General features: G+C 47.3%; 1 protein-coding gene across 4 annotated transcripts in view; it reads left to right on the top strand.

The window, feature by feature from the left end:
- The window catches only part of CAMKK2 (calcium/calmodulin dependent protein kinase kinase 2), a 557,312-nt gene that overhangs the window by 410,378 nt on the left and 126,884 nt on the right, over positions 1–20,050 (top strand). For all 4 annotated transcript variants that reach the window (XM_069619567.1, XM_069619565.1, XM_069619566.1 and 1 more), the window contains one exon: positions 12,854–12,890. In XM_069619567.1, coding sequence (XP_069475668.1) covers positions 12,854–12,890 — 37 coding nt within the window. The remainder of the gene's footprint in view (positions 1–12,853; positions 12,891–20,050) is intronic.

Raw genomic sequence — 20,050 nt, 5'->3', positions numbered from 1 at the left:
TCCTGCCCAAGGCACTCTGTGCTACTCCCAAAGCTTTGCATGAGCAAGCCACCCGTTCATTATGAATATGTTAACGCCCCCGTGCATTTCCCGTCTCATACTCTCAGGTTCAGGTCTTCACCAAATCCTTAGATGACGAAGAAAAAGAATGGGTGGAGTGGCCTTCTCAGTGAAGGCTTCTCGCCTCTGGAATTTCCCCTAAATCCCCTTTCAAGGAAGCAGGGCATCCCATCCTTGCCGCGCTAAGAGACCCACGGGTACAAGTGTGCTCTATAAAGGCCAAAAAATAAAAAATAGACCAGAGCACCCCTCCATTTTTACTATTTTGCTTTAAATTAAACAATGGTGTACTTTCTTCAAGGAATGTGCAGGATGTTTATCCACTCGCGGGATTTGGGAAGCCTGTTTGCATTCTTCTGGTGAACAGAAATGTGTTCCTTCTCACTCTAATTTATATTAGCAATTATGTGTCTTGATTATGTGCGTTCCTTGGGGGATGGGGGGTGGGGGTGACATCACATTAGAGGCGCAGGCCTTGATTGTCAACACTCATTTGCAATTGAAATACTTCTTAACGACTGGGACAGGGAACAGGTACCTTTCTGTCCTCAGAGCAGCATTCCATCATATTTTAGCGTGTCTGTGCCATTGCAAAGCAGAGACAGCATGTGCAAACCTGTCCCATGCGATGGCTGGTCATTCTCCCGAAGTGGGAGGGAGCGTGTCCAGGCGCGAACCCCATTGCTCATTTTATGGGTGGACTTAAGATACAGATTTCTGATAAATCCCAAGGGGATAGAAACACATCTGCAATGCGTGTTATCCTGTACAGTGAGGACTTAGCCTAGTATCCCAGTGGGATAGAAACACACCGGGATGCTTGTTATCCTGTGTAGTGAGGACGTAGCCTAGCAATGCATCTGGGATGCTTGTTATCCCGTGCAGCAAGGACGTAGCCTAGGTGAGAAACACATCTGGGATGCTCGTTAGCCTGTACAGTGAGGACTTAGCCTAGCATCCCAGTGGGATAGAAACACGTCTGGGATGCGTGTTATCCTGTACAGCGAGGACGTAGCCTAGGATAGAAACACATCTGGGATGCTTGTTATCCAGTGTAGTGAGGACGTAGCCTAGCAATACATCTGGGATGCTTGTTATCCTGTGCAGCAAGGACGTAGCCTAGCATCCCAGTGGGATAGAAACACATCTGGGATGCCTGAAATGCTTGTTATCCTGTGCATCGAGAACATAGCCTAGCATCCCAGTGGGATAGAAACACATCTGGGCTGCTTGTTAGCTTGTACCTTCAGGAATTCGCCTAGCATGCAGTGGGATAGAAACACATCAGGGATGCCTGTTATCCTGTGCAGTGAGGACGTAGCCTAGCATCCCAATGGGATAGAAACACATCTGGGATGCTTGTTATCCTGTGCAGCAAGGACGTAGCCTAGCATCCCAGTGGGATAGAAACACATCTGGGATGCTTGTTAAACTGTGCAGCGAGGACGTAGCCTAGCATCTCAGTGGGATAGAAACACATCTGGGATGCTTGTTAAACTGTGCAGTGAGGACGTAGCCTAGCATCTCAGTGGGATAGAAACACTTCTGAGATGCTTGTTATCTGGTGCAGCAATAAAGTAGCCTAGCATCCCAGTGGGATAGAAACACATCTGGGATGCCTGAAATGCGTGTTACCCTGTGCAGCGAGGAGACAATGTAGCATCCCGGCGGGTTAGAAACACTTCTGAGATGCTTGCTTTCCTGTGCAGTGAGGAGATAGCCTAACAGGTGGATCCCTACTCCTTATTGGGGGCAGTGTTGACTGATTGTGGTCGGTGCCATTTTATAATGTTAAAGGCAACTTGTTCATGGAATATTTCTCCAAGGGCTTAAAACAAATGGATGCAGTTCTTGGAAAACTGTTGGCTCAAGCATTGCTTTCTCTTACATTATTTATTTTCTTGCCAGGAGAAAACCAAAGAACTGCTGCAAGTGATGGACAGCCTTCAGCCAGATTCTTATTCTAATGATCCATTAATGATGCAGAATTAGGAATAAAAAGACATTCAGTAAGAACAACTCCCAAACCGGGTAAGGCCGGTGGGTCCCGACTATTGCCCACAACCCAGCATGCCTCCCATGGTGGGCACCTCTAATGTAAGCAAAGCCGTCTGAATTCCATTGAGGCTTGAAATCTCAGGGAACGCAAAATGGACACGTTGGAAGTGGTGGAAAAGAACCGAGGTGCAACACGATATTCACCTCAGAAGAGCCTGGTCTAGAGAAGGCCCCAATCATGGAATCCTATCCTAGAATAACCCCAGTGCAAATCATGGGCTCCCGTCCAAAAGGGCACCTGTTTCACCGAGAAATGTCCTGTCACGTCAAAAAACATAAGTTCAGGGTGGTTTATAGGGTGCCTATAATAGTGCCGGACAGAATAATCACCAGGGATGGCATAAGGTACAGCGCAAACGCGCCAGCGCAGGTCCGATGATTTTTAACTAACATTTGCAGATCAACTCAAAGTTCACTAATGGCTTTCCTGCAGCCATAGAGTGCGGTGGGCTTCCTTCCCGGAAGGGTCAACACTTCATTAGAAACAAATATGTCTCTAAGCAAACCCTTTGGCTCCCCAGTATCATGGCCTTGCCTTCTCTCGGGTTTCCTGGATAGTCCTGAGCATTACTGGTTTTCACTGGAACTGTTCTCCCTTCTTCCCCCTCTCCTTTCTCGTCCAGTTCTTACTGGTCACTGTTTCCTTGTCCTCCTGCGGGATCTGTGGCTTCTGCGCTCTATACCCTGGAGATTGCTTGCCACCAGGAAGGTGGGCCTGTTTGGGGACAGCGGCAAGGATTGGGGACCACTGTTCTAGGAGCAACATGATCACGTTTTGCACACTGAGCAACCCCCGCACCCCCCCCCCCCCGCAGGGGCACTCAGTTATACCTAATCCGCCTGTTTTCATTGGTGTTCAATACATGTCTCTTTGTGTTGTGGTTTCTAGTTTTCTGATAATCTCTAAGCTGCGTCACAAGTCAGCGAAAGTCTCTGACGAGGGACCTACTGAGGGTCACTGAGAACAACATACCATGGAGACAATATGGTGGATTTCTGTTTCACAGATCATGAGATCATGTATGTTTGCAGTGATTCTATGTCTTCCCACTACAATCATCTGCGGGAAACTGGCTCCCTCACTTCCCGGAATGTCGAGTTCCCTGCTGGCCTCTGCTACACTCGCCCTTGCACCATTACTTCACATTCCATCCTGCCATTTCCACTTCTCAGTCATCACCCAGCAAAGAGTGAAAAGGCTATTCAGAGCCCTCACAATCTGTGTTTCAGTCGAAGTCAACCATCTGCTCCAAGGAGCACGCCTGAGTTTCCGGTTCTATGATGTTTCTTTGAGAGAATGTGTTTGAGGCTCATTTGCTCGAATGGTTTTTTCATTTTACACATTTCAAGCAAAATAAAAGTGAGGGGAGACCCCCCACTACCCTACCATCTTAATAAATACCTAAACCTAACCCCCATTTATAATTGCGGCAAACAGGAGTGGACTGGGAACCAAAAGAGGCCCTGGAAATAATGTTCAATGTGGCCCCATATTACATATTTTCAGCAAGCCCAACCCTTTTCCTATGAGAAAATGTGGAAATAAAATAGGTTGACATACAACAGAGGCCCAAGGTGCAGGGGCCTACCGGGGAATCTGCAGAGTTCCCTATAGGCCAGTCCACCCTTGTTAGGCAAGATTGTATGGAATACCCTTTGGGTGCACTACGACAACCCTGAACTCCTGGCAATAGGAACCCAACCTTTGGTATATGTATGAATGCACATGTTGGTAGCGTGTTGAGCAGCTAGGCTTATCTCAAAAGGGGTCAATGTGAGCTGCAGGGGAGTTACACAGAGATTCACAGTCACAAGTATTCAAATAAACTCTTACACACAAGGTTTCTTGATTAAACAATTATTAATTTAATTAACAGTCAGTTTGAGTAAGCTTTCTTCAGAAGGGGCAATATAATAGTAACACACAAATACACTCCAAAATACACACTCTGAGTTTCCCTTAATCAGTAAATACCCATTTGGGATGGCACACAGACCCTTCCTACACCCCCAGGTGACTTCAATAGGTAGGACACTGTGGACATTAATATATCACTGTTGTATTTAGAGCAGTACTTAGGAGTATGTCAAAGAAACAGATTATTAGAATAAAACAAGAGATCTCACAAATATTCTGAAGCAGGTAAGTACTTTTAGTAACCCCCAATGCAAAGTAAGTTAACACCTTCTTAGAAGGAGGGCTAAACACAGAGTCAGAGGGAAGAAGAGTTATTCAGGGAGCCAGACCAGGCCAAAGACAGTTGGACAAAGGTCAAGGTGAGCTGAAGCAATTCTTGCAGGTAGGTAAAAGTCTTGCACAATGTTTTAGAAGTCTTTATAGAGAAGAAGAAATCAAAGTAGGGCCACAAGCTGATTAGGCTTGTGAGGTAAAAAAGCTGTTAGCAACTCTACAGAAGCAACCAAGACACATCTCCACTGAGAACAAGTGAGGTTACACAACAAGAGGTAAGTTCTCTTAGACTTTACAGTACCTTTAGTTAGAAGAAAAGGGCTTTGGCTGGCTTCTGTTCCTGTGCAGCTCTGCAGATCCTGTGTTGCTGGGCCTCAGTCGTGGGGACAAGAGGGAGGACGTCTGGTGGACACCTGCACTGCAATGGGACGGTCGGTGACAGAAAAGGACGAACTTGTATTCAGTGGCACTTTGCGGTTTCAGCCCCTCGCGTCTCAACCAATAGCACCACTGCGGACTCTTGGCTGTTCAGATGGGTTTTCCTTGCATCTGGGATCCAGCACTCTGCTGAGGTGGCTCAGGCTCGATCAGTCGGGCTTCCTGGGAGTCCGGAGGATCTTCCTGGAGCTCTTGGCCAACTTAGAAGCAACGCACACGAACTGGTGTTCCTCTCCCTGGCTCTACGGTTTCCTGCAGCAACTGCAGTGGAAATTCAACCAGCTTCGAGAGGATGTCCAGGTGGCTTACTTTGGAGTTGATTGGTCCCAGCAACTCAAGGGGAGAAGTCGTCCTTACAGGGCTTCTCTAATCGAAACGAATTCGGAGCTTCAGCACAGCAGCAGGGCTTCACCGGGCAAACCAACGGTCCAGGAGTTGCAGCAGGCATCTCTTCCAAGTTCTTCTTTGGATTCATTTGTCCGGTGGTCGACTCTGCCTTCCAAGCCAAAAAGCCTCGCCTTTTATGCAGGTTTCTCCCATTCATTCCTGCCTATCTGTCGGTCACCCAACAGGGTGGCTGTCCTTGGCGGATAGCCAGCCAGCCAATCACGTAAGAGTGCCTGTCTGTCTCCTAGGAGACTATGCACAGGGAGTTTCGGACACCTCCCTCGCTTCCTGCCCCCGCCAGACATCCTGGAGCCAGAGTCGGGCTTCACTTGTGAATTCTGCCAAAGACAAAATGAACAAAGGGACCAAATCTAGTTTGGCGCACAGTGTAAATCTCAAGAAGGACCTTTCCACAAGGAAATGGCGAAAAAACAAGACTGCAGCCATTTTGACAAAAATGGCACCCTTGGTTGCTTTACTGCAGCTGCGAACGCAGCCCGCGGTAAAAGCACACCACAGTAGTTAAAAGTAAACCACTGCCACCAGCCATTCATCGAGGAAAGGGTAACATAAAAATGTTACATGAGAAACTAGACAGAGTGGATACTAAGTATCCCTCCAGCACCCTATTGTAAGATAATGCGTGCTGGGTCTAGAAGTTACAAATGTAAGTAAAGTCAATTTCTCTTCAGTGCTCTTGGAAACAGTAGTTTATCCAAGAGAAAGTATTTAAACCTTTGGGAAATCTGAAAGACTTCCCTCTGCCACTGCACTGAAGGGGCTGTGTGACACAATGTAAAAGATGATGCCTATGGAGTTTGTCAGACTCTGCAACCAAAAGAAACAGTGTTTAAATCACATAAAAAGATACGTGAGTGGGGAAAAAAGTGTCTCCCTCTCTCCAGGTTAAAAATTAAAGTCCTCAAAATCCAGCAATGTTGCTGGGGGTCTCTAAGGTAGAGGGGAATTAGCACATTTGTGAGAATTCTCTCTAACAGGCCCTGACAGCAAAAAGTGTAAAAATAAAAACTCAAACAAAAGGACCTCGAACAAATGGGCTGGTACCATTCTTTTTCCTTGGGTGTTCCTTCCTAAGACATCTCCCTGGGTTGTGCGTGGCACCAGGAAGCTACAGTGAGAAACTTCTGCACGCGGTCTGAGTTAAGCACAGATGCCTTGCGTTCAAGCCACCTCTGCCCGAGAGCCAACTTCTTAATGACTGGGAAGTCCTTTGGGTTGCACTCCAGTCCCTGTTTCTTTTAAATGAATCTGCCATTACAGAAGGGGATCTGTCATGCACAAACACACACATGGTGTTCACTGTGCAGCAACACATCTGAGGCTGCTTCTAAGCAGATGGGACATGGTCTGCAGTGGCACAGGTGAGCTGAAATACAGAAGGATGGAATGCTACCAACGGAATTCTCTTTGGTTGAAACATGTTGTTATAGGCATTTCTATCCATTCCTGTTGGTTTTCCTAATGAGTCTCCCTAGTCTGTCTAGGCATAGATTCTGAGCTACATGTGCCCAGAAAGTCTGTCTGAAATGAATTGAGGAGGCACACCCTTCCCCTTCATGTCTGCAGTTGCTTATCATCTTGACCAGAGAGTCTATAGAGACCGGAGTCTATACTGGTTTGTACATACTAGGTCCCCGCCAGTAATACCACAATTCAGGACAAAATCCTCCTGCTTTGCCAATTTAACTTTTGGCTGAAATTTCTGTTGTGAAGCGTTGTATTGTATTGTTTATTTATATAGCGGCTATACACATAAGTGTTTGAAAGCGCTCAAGGAGGCTGGGAACAAGGGGAACAACAGCAGTCACGCAGAGCCCTTGAAATTCAGAGACGATAAACGTCTGCACCGGCAAAGTAAGTGCGTAAAATACATTTGACAATTGAGACAACACGGCAAATAGGCCTGACAGCGATTCTGCAGTTTTATCAAGTGCAATTCAGGGGAGAAGGGAGAACAGACAGGCATCAGGGACGTTGTGTCGTGCAAGTGCATAGAATGTCACAGGGAGGGGGTGGTCCAAGTGCACCCAGTCTTCTTTCGATCCTTTTGTTAAAATTTCAGGCAAAACTACATGTCTGACATCAATAAAAAGTGACAAAATGTTTAAAAAATACACTCTGTCGGAGAAGCTAAATTGGTGTCAAATGGTAGTAATTTCGCAAACCCCCAGTTCAGGAGTCAGCGCCCAAGAATATGTGTATATCACTCTTTCCTGTCCTCGACCTGACTCCTCTCGTCAATATTTTTGACATTACCTGGATACCATGTTGTGATGGTCCCTTTTCTTGGGACCCTGAAAATATAGCTGCTGTCCCCCGTTGGCCTTGGCACAGGAAGTCCCAAACATAGGTGTTATGCAATCCTTGAAGGGATTCCTTTCGCTCTCCCACGGGGCATAACCCACTTTATATGTTAAAAATCAAACCACAGCCCCTTTACGCCGGCCTTTTGCTGTACTCCATTTTGGAGTATTTACAAAATGGCAGCAGAACACAACGTCGCACAGATTGGTGCATCGTCAGGTGACATGCTTGCCGGCATGTTGCTTCCCATTCATGCCCCACCGGAAATCTCTGTGGTGAGTGCCCAATAAAGACTCGCGCTGCTTTGTTCTTCAAAGATTAATTATGAATCCTGCGAACACTGCATCTGTTTCCAAGGAAACGTGAGAGCAGGATGAGATCTGAGCAAAATATGAATAATCAAAACCCTGTTAACCTGATTTTGAAAGAGAGATTTAATGCGAGCCGCTGAAGCATAGCAACATGTAGTCTGTAAAGTGCACAGCCTCTCAGACACAGGACACAGCTACAAAGGAGCCGGCTGAGCCTTTGTCTGCCTTTGATGGCATTACAGTACCTTTGCAAAGATGTATTGTTTCATTTGTTTTAAAAAGCATAGCGTGTGGTTTCCCACTCAGGGGAGCTGTGCAGAATGAAAGAGGTGGGAAAGTAACTGTGCGTGATTACATGCACTGAAATCAACACGCGGCGTTGCCGGAAATACCTCCTCCGTTAAAGCGCGGCATGCTTGAATGCTCCAGAAGGACTGTTTCAATCCAAAATAATATGATATGATGGGTTATTTATAACGCGCTTAATACCCAGAGGTTTCTAAGCGCGGACCCGGGGATCAAACCTGTGTTGCTCTGTGTCGTCTTGCTTCCAAGGTGAGCACCTTGCCCCTGAGCTATCCTCCTGAGACAAAATAAACCCTAAAAGTGGAGGGCGACGCCATTTCTTGGTCTTGCGTCCCTCTGTATTCATTTGTAGATAAGCATGCAGCATAATGCTCAACTTACACGCTTTTGGACGGTGTCAACCGCCATGGAATTGTGAACTCACCGGCCAATCGCCTTACCCGTCCATACACTTCAATGGGCTCTCACCGGCCAAAAACAATATCGTCTGCTTTCACTTGCCTTGGGGAACCATTTGGGAGGCATCCATGCTTCGGTTGTGCACTGCCATCGACGTTCCAGCCCGCAGCACCGGAAGTGACTTGGCATGGTGGTGGTATGGACCCTCGTAACGGTACCTGTCTTTTTGGGCCAGCATTGCATTCATGGACATTGGGGAGTGCCTGGCAGTTCTCTATGCAGCGCTTCACATATCTATTTCATTTATTGAACATTTGTAAGGCGCCTATAGAGCAACAAGTGTTTGTGGGCAGTGGTCGAAGTGTACGAAAAGAAGTAGTGGAAGTATGTTGTCTGCTTGCCTGCCCCCACTCTCCATAAAAACAATCATTGCGCCCCCTCCCACACAATCCAAACCCACAAATAAACACACCTGCTATTTAAGGGAATATTCAGTGCAGTGCACTGAAGTGTAAACTTCAACTTCTTCCTACACTTTTATTTTAAATCCAAACCATTCCAGAACGTTTTCTTTTTAAAATAAAAGTATAGGAACAGTGAAACTTAAAAATATAAAGTATAGGAGCACCGCTTCCGACTGCTCCCGCTCACTTCGACATCTGTTTGTGGGTGCCACAAGTCAAACAAGAGGGGTGGGGGCAGTGGGGTGGCGGAGGTGAAAACAACAATAACGTTCCTACTAGGCCTTATGGCAAAAACTCCCTGCACAGTGTTGCCTGGGGTGGATAGCCTTCTTTTGTCAGTAAACTATGCTGGATGTTGTTAGTTCCTGTACTAAGTTGTCTATTCCAAGAATGTGACTGTGTTTGTTGTGTGACGTGGGTTACGGTGGGTATAAAAAGCTGACTTGGAGAAGATGCTTTACTCTCCTGTTTGATACCAGTCTTCACCGACTGGGTTATTCGGTTCTAACCTTGTGCCTGTGCACCCCAGGAAGTGGTACTGCCCCGGAAGTGCTCTGCGTACCTCTGGTTACATGACAAACGCGGCAGGGTGGCTTCTGAGAAGGTGTGCCCTTACCTATAGGGGCAGGATGGCTTCTGAGAAGGAGTGCCCTTACCTATAGCGGCAGGGTGGCTTCTGAGAAGGAGTGCCCTTACCTATAAGAAATGCGGCAGGATGGCTTCTGAGAAGGAGTGCCCTTACCTATAAGAAATGCGGCAGGGTGGCTTCAGAAGTGCCCTTACCTATAAGAAATGCGGCAGGGTGGCTTCTGAGAAGGAGTGCCCTTACCTATGGACAAAAGAAGACAGGGGGGTGTTAGTGGCTCTTGCACCTGATAGCCTCTATCCCCTGTCACTTTCCCCTTTATGGATTCGACTGGCAAGGACCAGACTCGAAGCAGAGGATGGCAAGAATTAATTGATAATGTTATGCGTTTATTTGTACGTTTATAGTGCATATTTTATTATTAGCGTATTTATTGAGTTCAGACCTAGTTTCTGGAAGCAACAGAGTGCTTTACAAGTTCTAGGGGAAGTACAGGGCGAGGGAAAAAGATCACAAGCGGTTGATACAAGGGAGCAGGGAGCTAACAGGGGAGGGAGGGACATTTGGCAGCAAGGGATCTACAGGCAAAAAGGGGTGGAAACGGGGGAGCAGATTCCACAATGCCGGGTTAGGTGGGGAGTGGAGGATGTGTGGACCTAGTTGTTAGGGAGGAGCCAATCCTTGAAGAGGAGGGTCTTGGGCACAGCTGACGATTTGTATATTGCACATGCAGCCTTGTTCTTCACTTGGACCTTCAATGGGCTAGCTGTGCGTACGCAATTTGAAAAAGGGGCTAGTTCCTCTAATACACCCCCCCAGTTTACATCTTAAACAGTCTAGGTGTCGTGCTGTGGCAGCTCACAACTCCTGGGCACCTTATACACTAGGATATTTCCATCATAAGGCCGCCATGAACACAAACAAGTTGCCTAGGTAACATGAACGCTCGGCATACAACCGATCGGGGCGTTCGCTTGCTCTCATTGAATATACATTTCAAGATCCCTCATTTCTCATCCGAGATCGGGACAAAGTAATTGTGCTGGTGGTCCCTGCAATTTGATATCACCAGTTTTGGCCCACGGAACATTGTAGCTCCGCTACATACTTCTCCAAAATGGCCACCGACACATAAATCAATTGTTATAGCGCTACCGCCACATTTAAGGGTTACCGCCAAACTCGTGATGAGGCTCACTGTATCTTCACTAATGTCTGTCATGTTATGATTTTGTTCCAACACTCATGTATGCATTGAAGCAATTGGTAGAAACTAAAATTAATTTTACCCAATTTCAAAAGAATGGCATGCGTCATTTGAATTGAATGATTTATTGAAGTGTGTGCATCACGTTCGGTCACCCTGATCAATTGTTATTTCAAATATTGATATACAATAAAAACCTTGCTAGGTACAAAGAAAAAATGGTTTTGACAAGCAGATGTGTTTGGTGGTTCTTAGCTACAAAAAGGAGCCCTAGAGTATACATTGGTCTACCAGGTTGATCAACACTGTACCTGGAGTTTGCATCAACTAAACTGTGCAAAATTATAGGAATTTGTTTCCATTGAAAACATTGTTTTCCTGTCAGGACACTTTTGTGTGCATCGTGATTATACTTCCCCCGTCCTGTATGGAGTAGGGGTAGACCTTTCGGTATAATAACGTTGCCTTTTAACAGCATTACCACTTTGATTTATTTGTATCATGGGGCTTAAATCATGTTCTAAATAGAAGTACAACTGCAGGTCTTGGGATGCAAAGACAAATAATTACTTTAGGCCAGGCAAGACTTCATCATTAAACTCAGGTGACTTGGAGGGCCGTAAATAATGTCTTGGAGGCCGCATCCGGCCAGCGGTCCTTATGTTGTGCACTACTGTGTTAGTGGAAGGAAAGAGAAAATGCATGCTAGCTTTGCTGCTGTGCTGATGAGTGACGACCGGAAGTACACTGAGCTCTGCGTGTGCAACACTTTCTAGGTGCTTTTTGTCTGGGGCACAGATGCACATTAATTGCAGAAAGGAGACTTGTGCGTCTGTGGTGCTATAATACATTAGCCGATTGTGCGGTGTGCACACAGTGTTGCGCTGTTCAATGTTGTGCTGTTTAGAATCACTGTGATGGTGGTGTCTGCTTATAGCACATTTTAGCATAGAAGTTGGGGATGTTAGTTCGTGAGATTGGCAGAGGGCCTCCTTAAGTGGTTTACAGAGTTCATCTTATGGGTCCATGCCGTATTGACAATAGGGTGCTCCCGGCGAGCAGGGTGTTATAAAAAGTGGCCTGGAATGTTTTCCTGAAAACGAGGTGATGCTGGATTGTGCTGATTTCATTCGGGAGGGAGTTGCAGAATTTCACTGTGATGTTAGAGTTAAAGCCATCGGCAACATGCAAGCTAGTGAGATAACTCTTGCTACTAGACAGGCACATTTTATTCTGTGATTACTGATTAGGGTCTGCCACTTTGGTTGACAGGATGGGCAGTCCCGTCTTTGAATTAACCGTCATTTAAAAGTGTTAAAGGAGAACTGTTTCGGTTGGAATTTTCCCTGTCTTTTCAGACCTTCTCCAGGTCTTTTTTCATTCAGTGCAGGAGATAACATTCACGTAAAATAAGTCTGCGCCATGAGTTCCTGCCTGCCAAGTTCTCCCATGTGGCACTTCTCGTTTGACATGGCAATGCAGGGACATTCTGAAAAGTCTGCCTTGGACCTGCTCTGCCCACATTTTGCCTGCAATATGTTGTGGGGAAAATGCAAGCAAACCTAACCTCCATGGTGTTCATGAATTACATTCCGGTACCCAGCAGAAAAGCAAGGAGGTGGTGCTAAGGGGATGTGGGACTTATCGATTCTGCAACGTGAAACATGTCCTTCTATCCCAAGAGCCGGCGCACTATGCTGACTTATTTGGAGCAACTGAGAATCACAGCACTAACAGGAATAGGGCAGGAGGGACTTAGTTAAGTCTGATTAGGATACACAGAAACAATAAGTTTCGTGTCAGGGACAGACTTGAACTACCGCCCAATCTGCCCACTTCCTTGACTCCTCCTGACACCCCAGATCCACACTTGGTTTCTAGTTTCTATGCTAGGGGTTTGCAACCTTTGGCTCGCCAGATGTTTTGGACTACAACTCCCATCAGCCCTATCCAGCACAGTGCATGATGAGGGATTATGAGAATTGCATTTTGGAATATCTGGTGTTCCGCAGGATTCAGACTCCTATTCTATGACCTATGACCTCTGTTCCCAACAAGAAGACGACCAAGGTGAATTCACCCTGCTCGCCCACTGACATTATGTTTGCTTTGTGTTGGCAGGTGCTTGACGACCCCAGCGAGGACCACCTGTACATGGGTAGGCATTACATAATCATCTTCTGTGCTGCCGTAGGATCATGACTGTGAGTAATATAAGAGAGACAGTGATTCGGTCAAGTAGTGTTGACACCATTCCATATTATGTCTTCTTCTTGCCTTTTGTAGACCAATTGCAGCTTTACATGAATGTTACGCCTCTTCTTTCCCCTCGGCTTGCGTGATCACGTGGCACTGTGGCACGCTTGCTACATACTGGGATATTAAGAGCAGTCTCTGTAGCCAGGTCAGCGTGATGACAGTGGCACCAGACTCCTGCTCTCAAGGCACCAGGACACCTCTTTTCCCGCCCTGGGATTTCTTCTCAAAAGACACATTTAGATTGACCAAAACTACATTTCTATGGGTACATGTTTATTTGAAAACAGCAAATATTAATATTATTATAATAATAATAATAACATTGATATCACAAGTTTTAAATTAAAACATGTTACATGAAATTGACTATACCAATATATTTGGAACAATTCGCTTTGTAGCCGGGAATGCCGGTGAGTGGGTCCTTCCCATGGGGGGGAGCGAGGGGGGTCTGGGACAGAAATGAACCCCTTGTAGCCCACTTCACTGTCTGACCCTCTGCATATCTAAACACACCTCATCGCTGAATCCTGTTGGTTCCCATTTGTGGTGCAAAGCTCAACAGCACAGGTTGGCAGTAATTGCAATAAGCAACATTTCATACTGAGAATGAATTAGCTTGTTTGTGGGAAGGAAGCCCAGGGCTGTAGAAGTGGTGCCCGGTAGCAATGCGTGTTCTCTTCAGCCTGCTAAGAGAGACATTACAGACCATGCAATATGATGAGCAGGAACCCATGTGGGATGCAACCTTGTGAGAAATCAAAGTTATTTGTGGCTCACAGTCAAGTCTTATTAATGAACATATCATGTGTTTTCCCCTCCCCCAACCTTGCTCGCCAGGGCCCAGTAGGCTACGCACGTGCTGCATAGACGTGGTGCTATGCAGGGTTTTATATAGCATAGACCCAACTGCAAAGCAATGCACAGCCAGGGGATACAGTATTAGGGTGCAAAAACATGGCTCCAATTACAAGGATGGACTATAAACGGTAATGTTGGAAGGACAGGGTGAGATGGTTACAGGCTGGGTTTGCAGGGCGGAGAGGGAAAGGGGAGTCGCGTCTTGATTCGTTTTCTGGTGGATCTGCTGTTGTGCTCCCATTGAAGCCAGGAGAGTACCTAGCATTGCAAGAGTGAGTGTGTGAGGGGGGCGGGGGCGGAACCACGAAAAAGGTCATGCTACTTTCCCCCCCAAAAGCACCTTGGAAAACTAATGCTAAACTGTCACACAATCGTTCCTGCCCCCCCAGATGATGACTTGACTCCGTACCCTGTCCCTAAAACATTCGAACACGAGTGGGGCGTGGAGCTGTGTGCTCCAGCTCTGCATCTGACTCTGCCCCTTATTGGGCCTGCAGTGCAGTCAGCAGCCTGGAGTGGGACATGGAGCTGTGTGCTCCAGCTCTGCATTTGACTCTGCCCCTTATTGGGCCTGCAGTGCAGTCAGCAGCTTGGAGTGGGGCATGGAGCTGTGTGCTCCTGCTCTGCATCTGACTCTGCCCCTTATTGGGCCTGCAGTGCAGTCAGCAGCCTGGAGTGGGACATGGAGCTGTGTGTTCCTGCTCTGCATCTGACTGCCCCTTATTGGGCCTGCAGTGCAGTCAGCAGCCTGGAGTGGGGCATGGAGCTGTGTGCTCCTGCTCTGCATCTGACTCTGCCCCTTATTGGGCCTGCAATGCAGCAGCAGCCTGGAGTGGGGCATGGAGCTGTGTGTTCCTGCTCTGCATCTGACTCTGCCCCTTATTGGGCCTGCAGTGCAGTGAACAGCCTGGAGTGGGACACAGAGCGTGCTCCTGCTATGCCTCCCCATTATGCATGGATGGTGCAGAGCAGGAGCATACAGCAATACTGCTGCCCCGAACAGGATGCCCAGAGCAAAATTCATACCACAGTAGGAAATGGCTAGACTGGCTGCCCCAAAATGACAGACTAGGCAAGTAGTTACACACACCATACTTGGTTGATCATGGATGCCCAGAAAAAAATGTCAAACCACAGTAAGAAACAGCTAGACTGGCTGCCCCATGCTCGGCTGAAGATGTTTGGGGGCCCATTTCAACATGATGGTTGAGGGGCCCTATTTCAACATGATATTTCGGTGCCCCATGCTTAGAGCGAAAACAGTCTGAGGCCCTGTGGGGTTGAATGCATTTCAATGGCGACAAAGATAAGTTTAATAGCCGCCGATTATCACGAGATGGCCAGCCAGCATGGAGCGTAAACATAAAATGCCCACTGAAGAGCTCTAAGCCTTTCTTTGTCAGCGGGTAGCTGATGTGGAGGAACCAGTGTTAGAAGGCAATGAGGTGATACCACTTCTGCATATCCCGTGGAAAGAGAAAACACAGCTTGTAATGCTAGCGCAGCAAAGCACACAATTGAAGCCCCAGAAGGGAAATACAGAAATTAATATATTGCTGTGTTACAAGGCTGACTGGCAGCATGGGAGCAGTAGCTCTGGCCCCCCTAAGGCTCGAGGCCACTTTCATTTGAAAAGGTTGAAAGGCCCCAAGCCGTCCCTGGGCTGTCTCCAAATGCAATCTAGCCAAGTAATAACACCAATCGTACTTGGTTTTAAACCAAGTATGCTTTGTGTTATTACTTGGCTAGACGGGCATCTGGGGCACCCAGTCTAGCCCTTTCTTTCTGTGGCATGACTTTTTTATGGGCATGTATGATAAACAAACTGTTTGTCAGCAGGACACCTTTTCCGCTAAGCTGAAGGGGAAAGATGTCCCGCTGCCAGGAAGGCAATGAATCATTGTGCCCAGCTGCCCAGCTGCCCAGCTCAAATGTCCCAGTCTGGCTACTGAAAGAGCCATTGGGGACAAGCAGCCCCACCTGCCACCCCCCACCCCCGCTCGGTATGCTACTGATTGACGCTGTTTTTCTGTGTGCTTCACATGATCTGACCTTACGCTGCATTGTTTAGTCGCTGGATCTGAAATTAGCGATTGCCTCCCTTTCCTTTAAGTGTTTCCTGCAGATCTGAGGTTGCTTTATTCCCCATTTCATAGTGGAACAGCAGTTGTACCTCAGCTGGTCCACGGATCGTGAAAGCAGGATATGGGTTGCATTCAAACCAGAAGCGTTGCTAGGGGGGGGCTAAGGGGGCTGTAGCCACTGGTCTTTTGGTTGTAGCCCTGGATAGAATCTCAGGAGCTACAACCAAAGGGTTAGCTAGCCCCCAGTCCCGACAGTTCCGACAGTTCCGACATTAGTGTAGCCCCAGGTCTTTTCCAGACCTAGCAACACCCCTGGTCGTGACTTCTTCTCCAGCCATTTTTGTCCAACTTCTGCACATGGGAGCAGTGCCCGCTGCCTCAGCACCAGAGATTTAAGTCAAAAAGGCGTTATTTATTTATTTATTATTTATTTATTCACATTTGTTAAGCGCACATCAGACCGAAGGCATCGTGGCGCTGGTTACAGTGTTTCTTAAACTTAGTTACACGCAGTTGTACCCTTGGTTACATTGGGCAATGGTTATGCTTAAGTACATGTACATAGAGAACACAGAGGTGGTCAGGTGCACAAGTTAGTTGAAGAGAGCAGTTTTAAGTTGTTTCCGAAAGGAGAGGAGGGATGATTCTGCTCTGAGGTTGGTGGGCAGTGCGTTCCAAAGCTTAGGTGCCAGGTAGGGGAAGCCTATACCTCCTGCCTTGGATCTATTGATTCGTGGTATGGTGAGACGGTTGGCGTATGTGGATCTGGTTGGTCTTGTGGATTGGGATCTAGACAGTGTGTCAGCTAGGTAGGATGGTGCTGTGAGGTTGATGCATTTATGCGTTGTGGTGAGGATTTTGAAAGCAATCCTGTCCTTGACTGGGAGCCAATGGACGGCTTTCCTGGCTAGGGTGATGTGCGCTCTTTTAGGTGTGCTGAGTGCTGCTCTGAGAGCATTATTTTGGGTGGTTTGGAGCCTTGCTAGGTTGTTCTTGGAGGTGCCGGCTAGGAGCGCGTTGCAGTAGTCCAGTTTGGCTCCAATTGTGGCTCTTGCGATGGACAGGCAGTTTTCTTTTGTTAGGAACGGTTTTATAGCATTGATGAGTTTAGTGCTCAATGCCGATGCCGAGACGATTGCGCTTACTTGTTTATCCATAGATAGGGTGGCATCTATGTGAACTCCTAGTGTTTTAACTGATGATAGGACTGGGATAGTGCAATTGTCTATGCTAAAGTTAGTGTAAAGTGGGTTGAGGTTGGCAAGGGTGGGCTTCTGGCCTAAGATGAGGAGTTCAGTTTTGTCCCCGTCCAAGCAGAGTCCGTTGGTGGCCATCCAGGCTTGTATGGTGGAGTAGATTAGTTGGAGGGAGGTGGAGTCTTGATGATAGTTACCAGTCAGGGGCAGGAGTATCTGCGTGTCGTCAGCGTAGTTCGTGTAAGTGATCCCCATAGCGTCCAGTTTGTCGAATAAGGGCTTAGTAAAGAGGTTGTATAGCGTAGGGGCCGTGCAGGAGCCTTGAGGAACCCCACAGTGGATGATGGATGGCGCAGCATGAGCTGTGTTGGAGAAGACTTTCATAGTTCTGCCTTGTAGGAAGGAAGTTACCCATGAGGCCTTAGAAAAGTGTGCTGCTTGTGTTAGATGATTGGTGAGAGTGTCGTGATCTACTAGGTCAAATGCTGCTGATAGGTCGAGGAGGAGGAGGGCAGGCTTGCCCTTGTCGAGGATGTTAGTGATTTCATTTTTTAGGTCTAGAAGGGCGGTTTCTGTTCCGTGTCCCTTACGGAATCCAGATTGCCTTTTGCCTAGAATTGCGTTGGATTCTAGGTAGTGTTGGATCTGTATATGTGCGGCTTTGTCAAGTAATTTTAGAAGGAATGGGACTGTGGTTATGGGGCGATAGTTGTTAGGGTTTGCGGGTCAAGTGTGGGGTTTTTTAGGAGGGGGTGCACCCAGGCCTCTTTGAGGGTGTCTGGGACTATGCCTGACCTGATGCGTTGATGAACGCAGTGAGGAGAGGAGCGAGCTGCTCAGCACCTTCTTTGATGATTTTTGGGGGGCATATGTCACCCTTACAGAGTGAGGGTTTGAGATGTTTGAGGATGTTGATGACCTCAGTTTTGGTGATTTCGGTGAAAGTGAACTTGGGTATGTTGTTGGCTTTGACACTATGTTTCATGTGTGCGTGTGAACTTTGCTTAGGTAAGGAGTTGTAGTGGTGTGATATCTTTTTTTGGAGGAGGTTTATTTTTTCTAGCATGGCTGTTTGTATGCCTGTGCACCAGGCCTCGTCCTTGATGATCTTGTCTGGGCAAGTGGGCGGTATGGTTAGTTCTTTAAAGATACAGAATAGCTCTTTAGATTGAGAGTTGGCCGCCGTGATGCGTTGGTTGTAGGCTTCGGATTTGGCTCGGAAGATGGCCTCTTTGTATTTTTTGGCTATGGTTTTGAATATATCTTTTTTGTTGTCGCAGGGATTACGTTGCCAGTTCTTGAGCGCTTGGCGTTTGTCTGTGCGCATTGCTTGGAGATCCTCTGAGAAGCAAGAGTTGGAGTGGAAGGATTTTTTCTCTTTTTTGCTTTCTAAGGGGGCGGCAGTGTTGACTGCCCTTGTGATAGTCTTTAAATATTTCAGCGAGTGTATAAGGATCTGATGGGAAGGGGGGCTTTAGACAGGGCACGTTGAGTAGTGCACTGATATTAGCTGCTGTGAGATTTTTGGCACTTCTGGCTAGAGTAGCCGCAGCTTTGGTGGGCACTCTACTGCTTACAGTGCAGGGGATATCGAATAGGATGAGGTTATGGTCTGTCCACGGGAGGCTGGTGTTGGCGGTGATTACTATGTCGCAGTTGTGGTCAGAGATCCAGTCTAGGGTGCGCCCTTTGGCGTGAATGGGCGCTACGATTTTTTGGGAGAATCCTAGGTTGTGGAGGTCCTTCGCTAGAGATAGGGCAGCTTTGTCCTTGAAGTCGTTGAGTCCTAAGTTTAAGTCTCCTAAGAGGAGTGACTTCGTGGATTTCTTAATGTTGTTTCCTACGAGGTGGTTAATTTGGCCTTGGAAGTTGGTGAAGGGGCCAGGTGGACGGTAGATAGTATGGATATTAATAGTACAGTTAGGTGATGATGCTAGTTTGATAGAAAGGATGTCAACATTTCCGTCCTCTTGATGAGGTATGGTTCTAATGGGTATGGTTTCCTTGTGTATAAGGGCAAACCCCCCTCCTATTTTGGTCATTCTATCTTGTCTGATGATGGCATACCCTGTAGGTAGGGCTAGAGCGATGGCAGGGCCAGACGCTTGGTGAAGCCATGTCTCGGTAATGGCCAGTATGTCTAAGTCATTGGAGGTAAGTAGGTCATGTACTTCTATGGCGTGGGCATTGAGGGATCTAACATTGAGGAGAGCGCACTTGTATGGAGTATGGCCGGAGTTCTGAGGTCGCATGGTACGAAGATTTGGTGTGGTGGTATTGTTAATAGGGGCGCAGGGATTATTGCTGGGTATATTGTTTGTAGACTTACTCCTGTGGTATGAGGTAGAGTTCCTTTGATAGTGTGGTGTACTAACTTTCGTGGTACGTGAGCTGAGTCTGTAATTTCTGACTGTTATGTGTGCAGTATTGGCCTGGTGTATGAAGGGAGCTGTGCGGGCTCTGAGTCTGTCTAATCTGAGGTTCGCGTCTGGTGTCAGTGCCGTGAGTTGTGGTAGAGGTGTGGGCGTGCGCATACGGTCCATTAGAGTTGGGTGTCTCTGTGAATGTTGGGCGAGAGTGTGGTCTCTGTTGTGGCTGAATAGTGTGATCATGAGGGTTAGTAGCGCACATAATAGGCAGGTGTGGAGGAGCGAGGAGAACATACTGGGCGTGAGTTAGATACACGGGGCAAACTAACACAGTGGATGCAGGCAGTCACAATGGAGGCAGGCTAACACAGTGGAGGCAGGCTAACACAGTGGAGGCAGGCTAACACAGTGGAGGCAGGCAGTCACAATGGAGGCAGGCTAACACAGTGGAGGCAGGCAGGCTAACTAAGTTCAAACTAGGATCCCAATCATGGCCCAATTAGACTCACACACAGGTCCAGAAATTGTAAAACAGTGCCTATTGATTGA

Source organism: Ambystoma mexicanum, chromosome 10 (assembly GCF_040938575.1).
Source record: "Ambystoma mexicanum isolate Mex_15411 chromosome 10, UKY_AmexF1_1, whole genome shotgun sequence".
Classification (NCBI taxonomy): domain Eukaryota; kingdom Metazoa; phylum Chordata; class Amphibia; order Caudata; family Ambystomatidae; genus Ambystoma; species Ambystoma mexicanum.
This window is presented reverse-complemented; position numbering and strand designations above follow the sequence as displayed.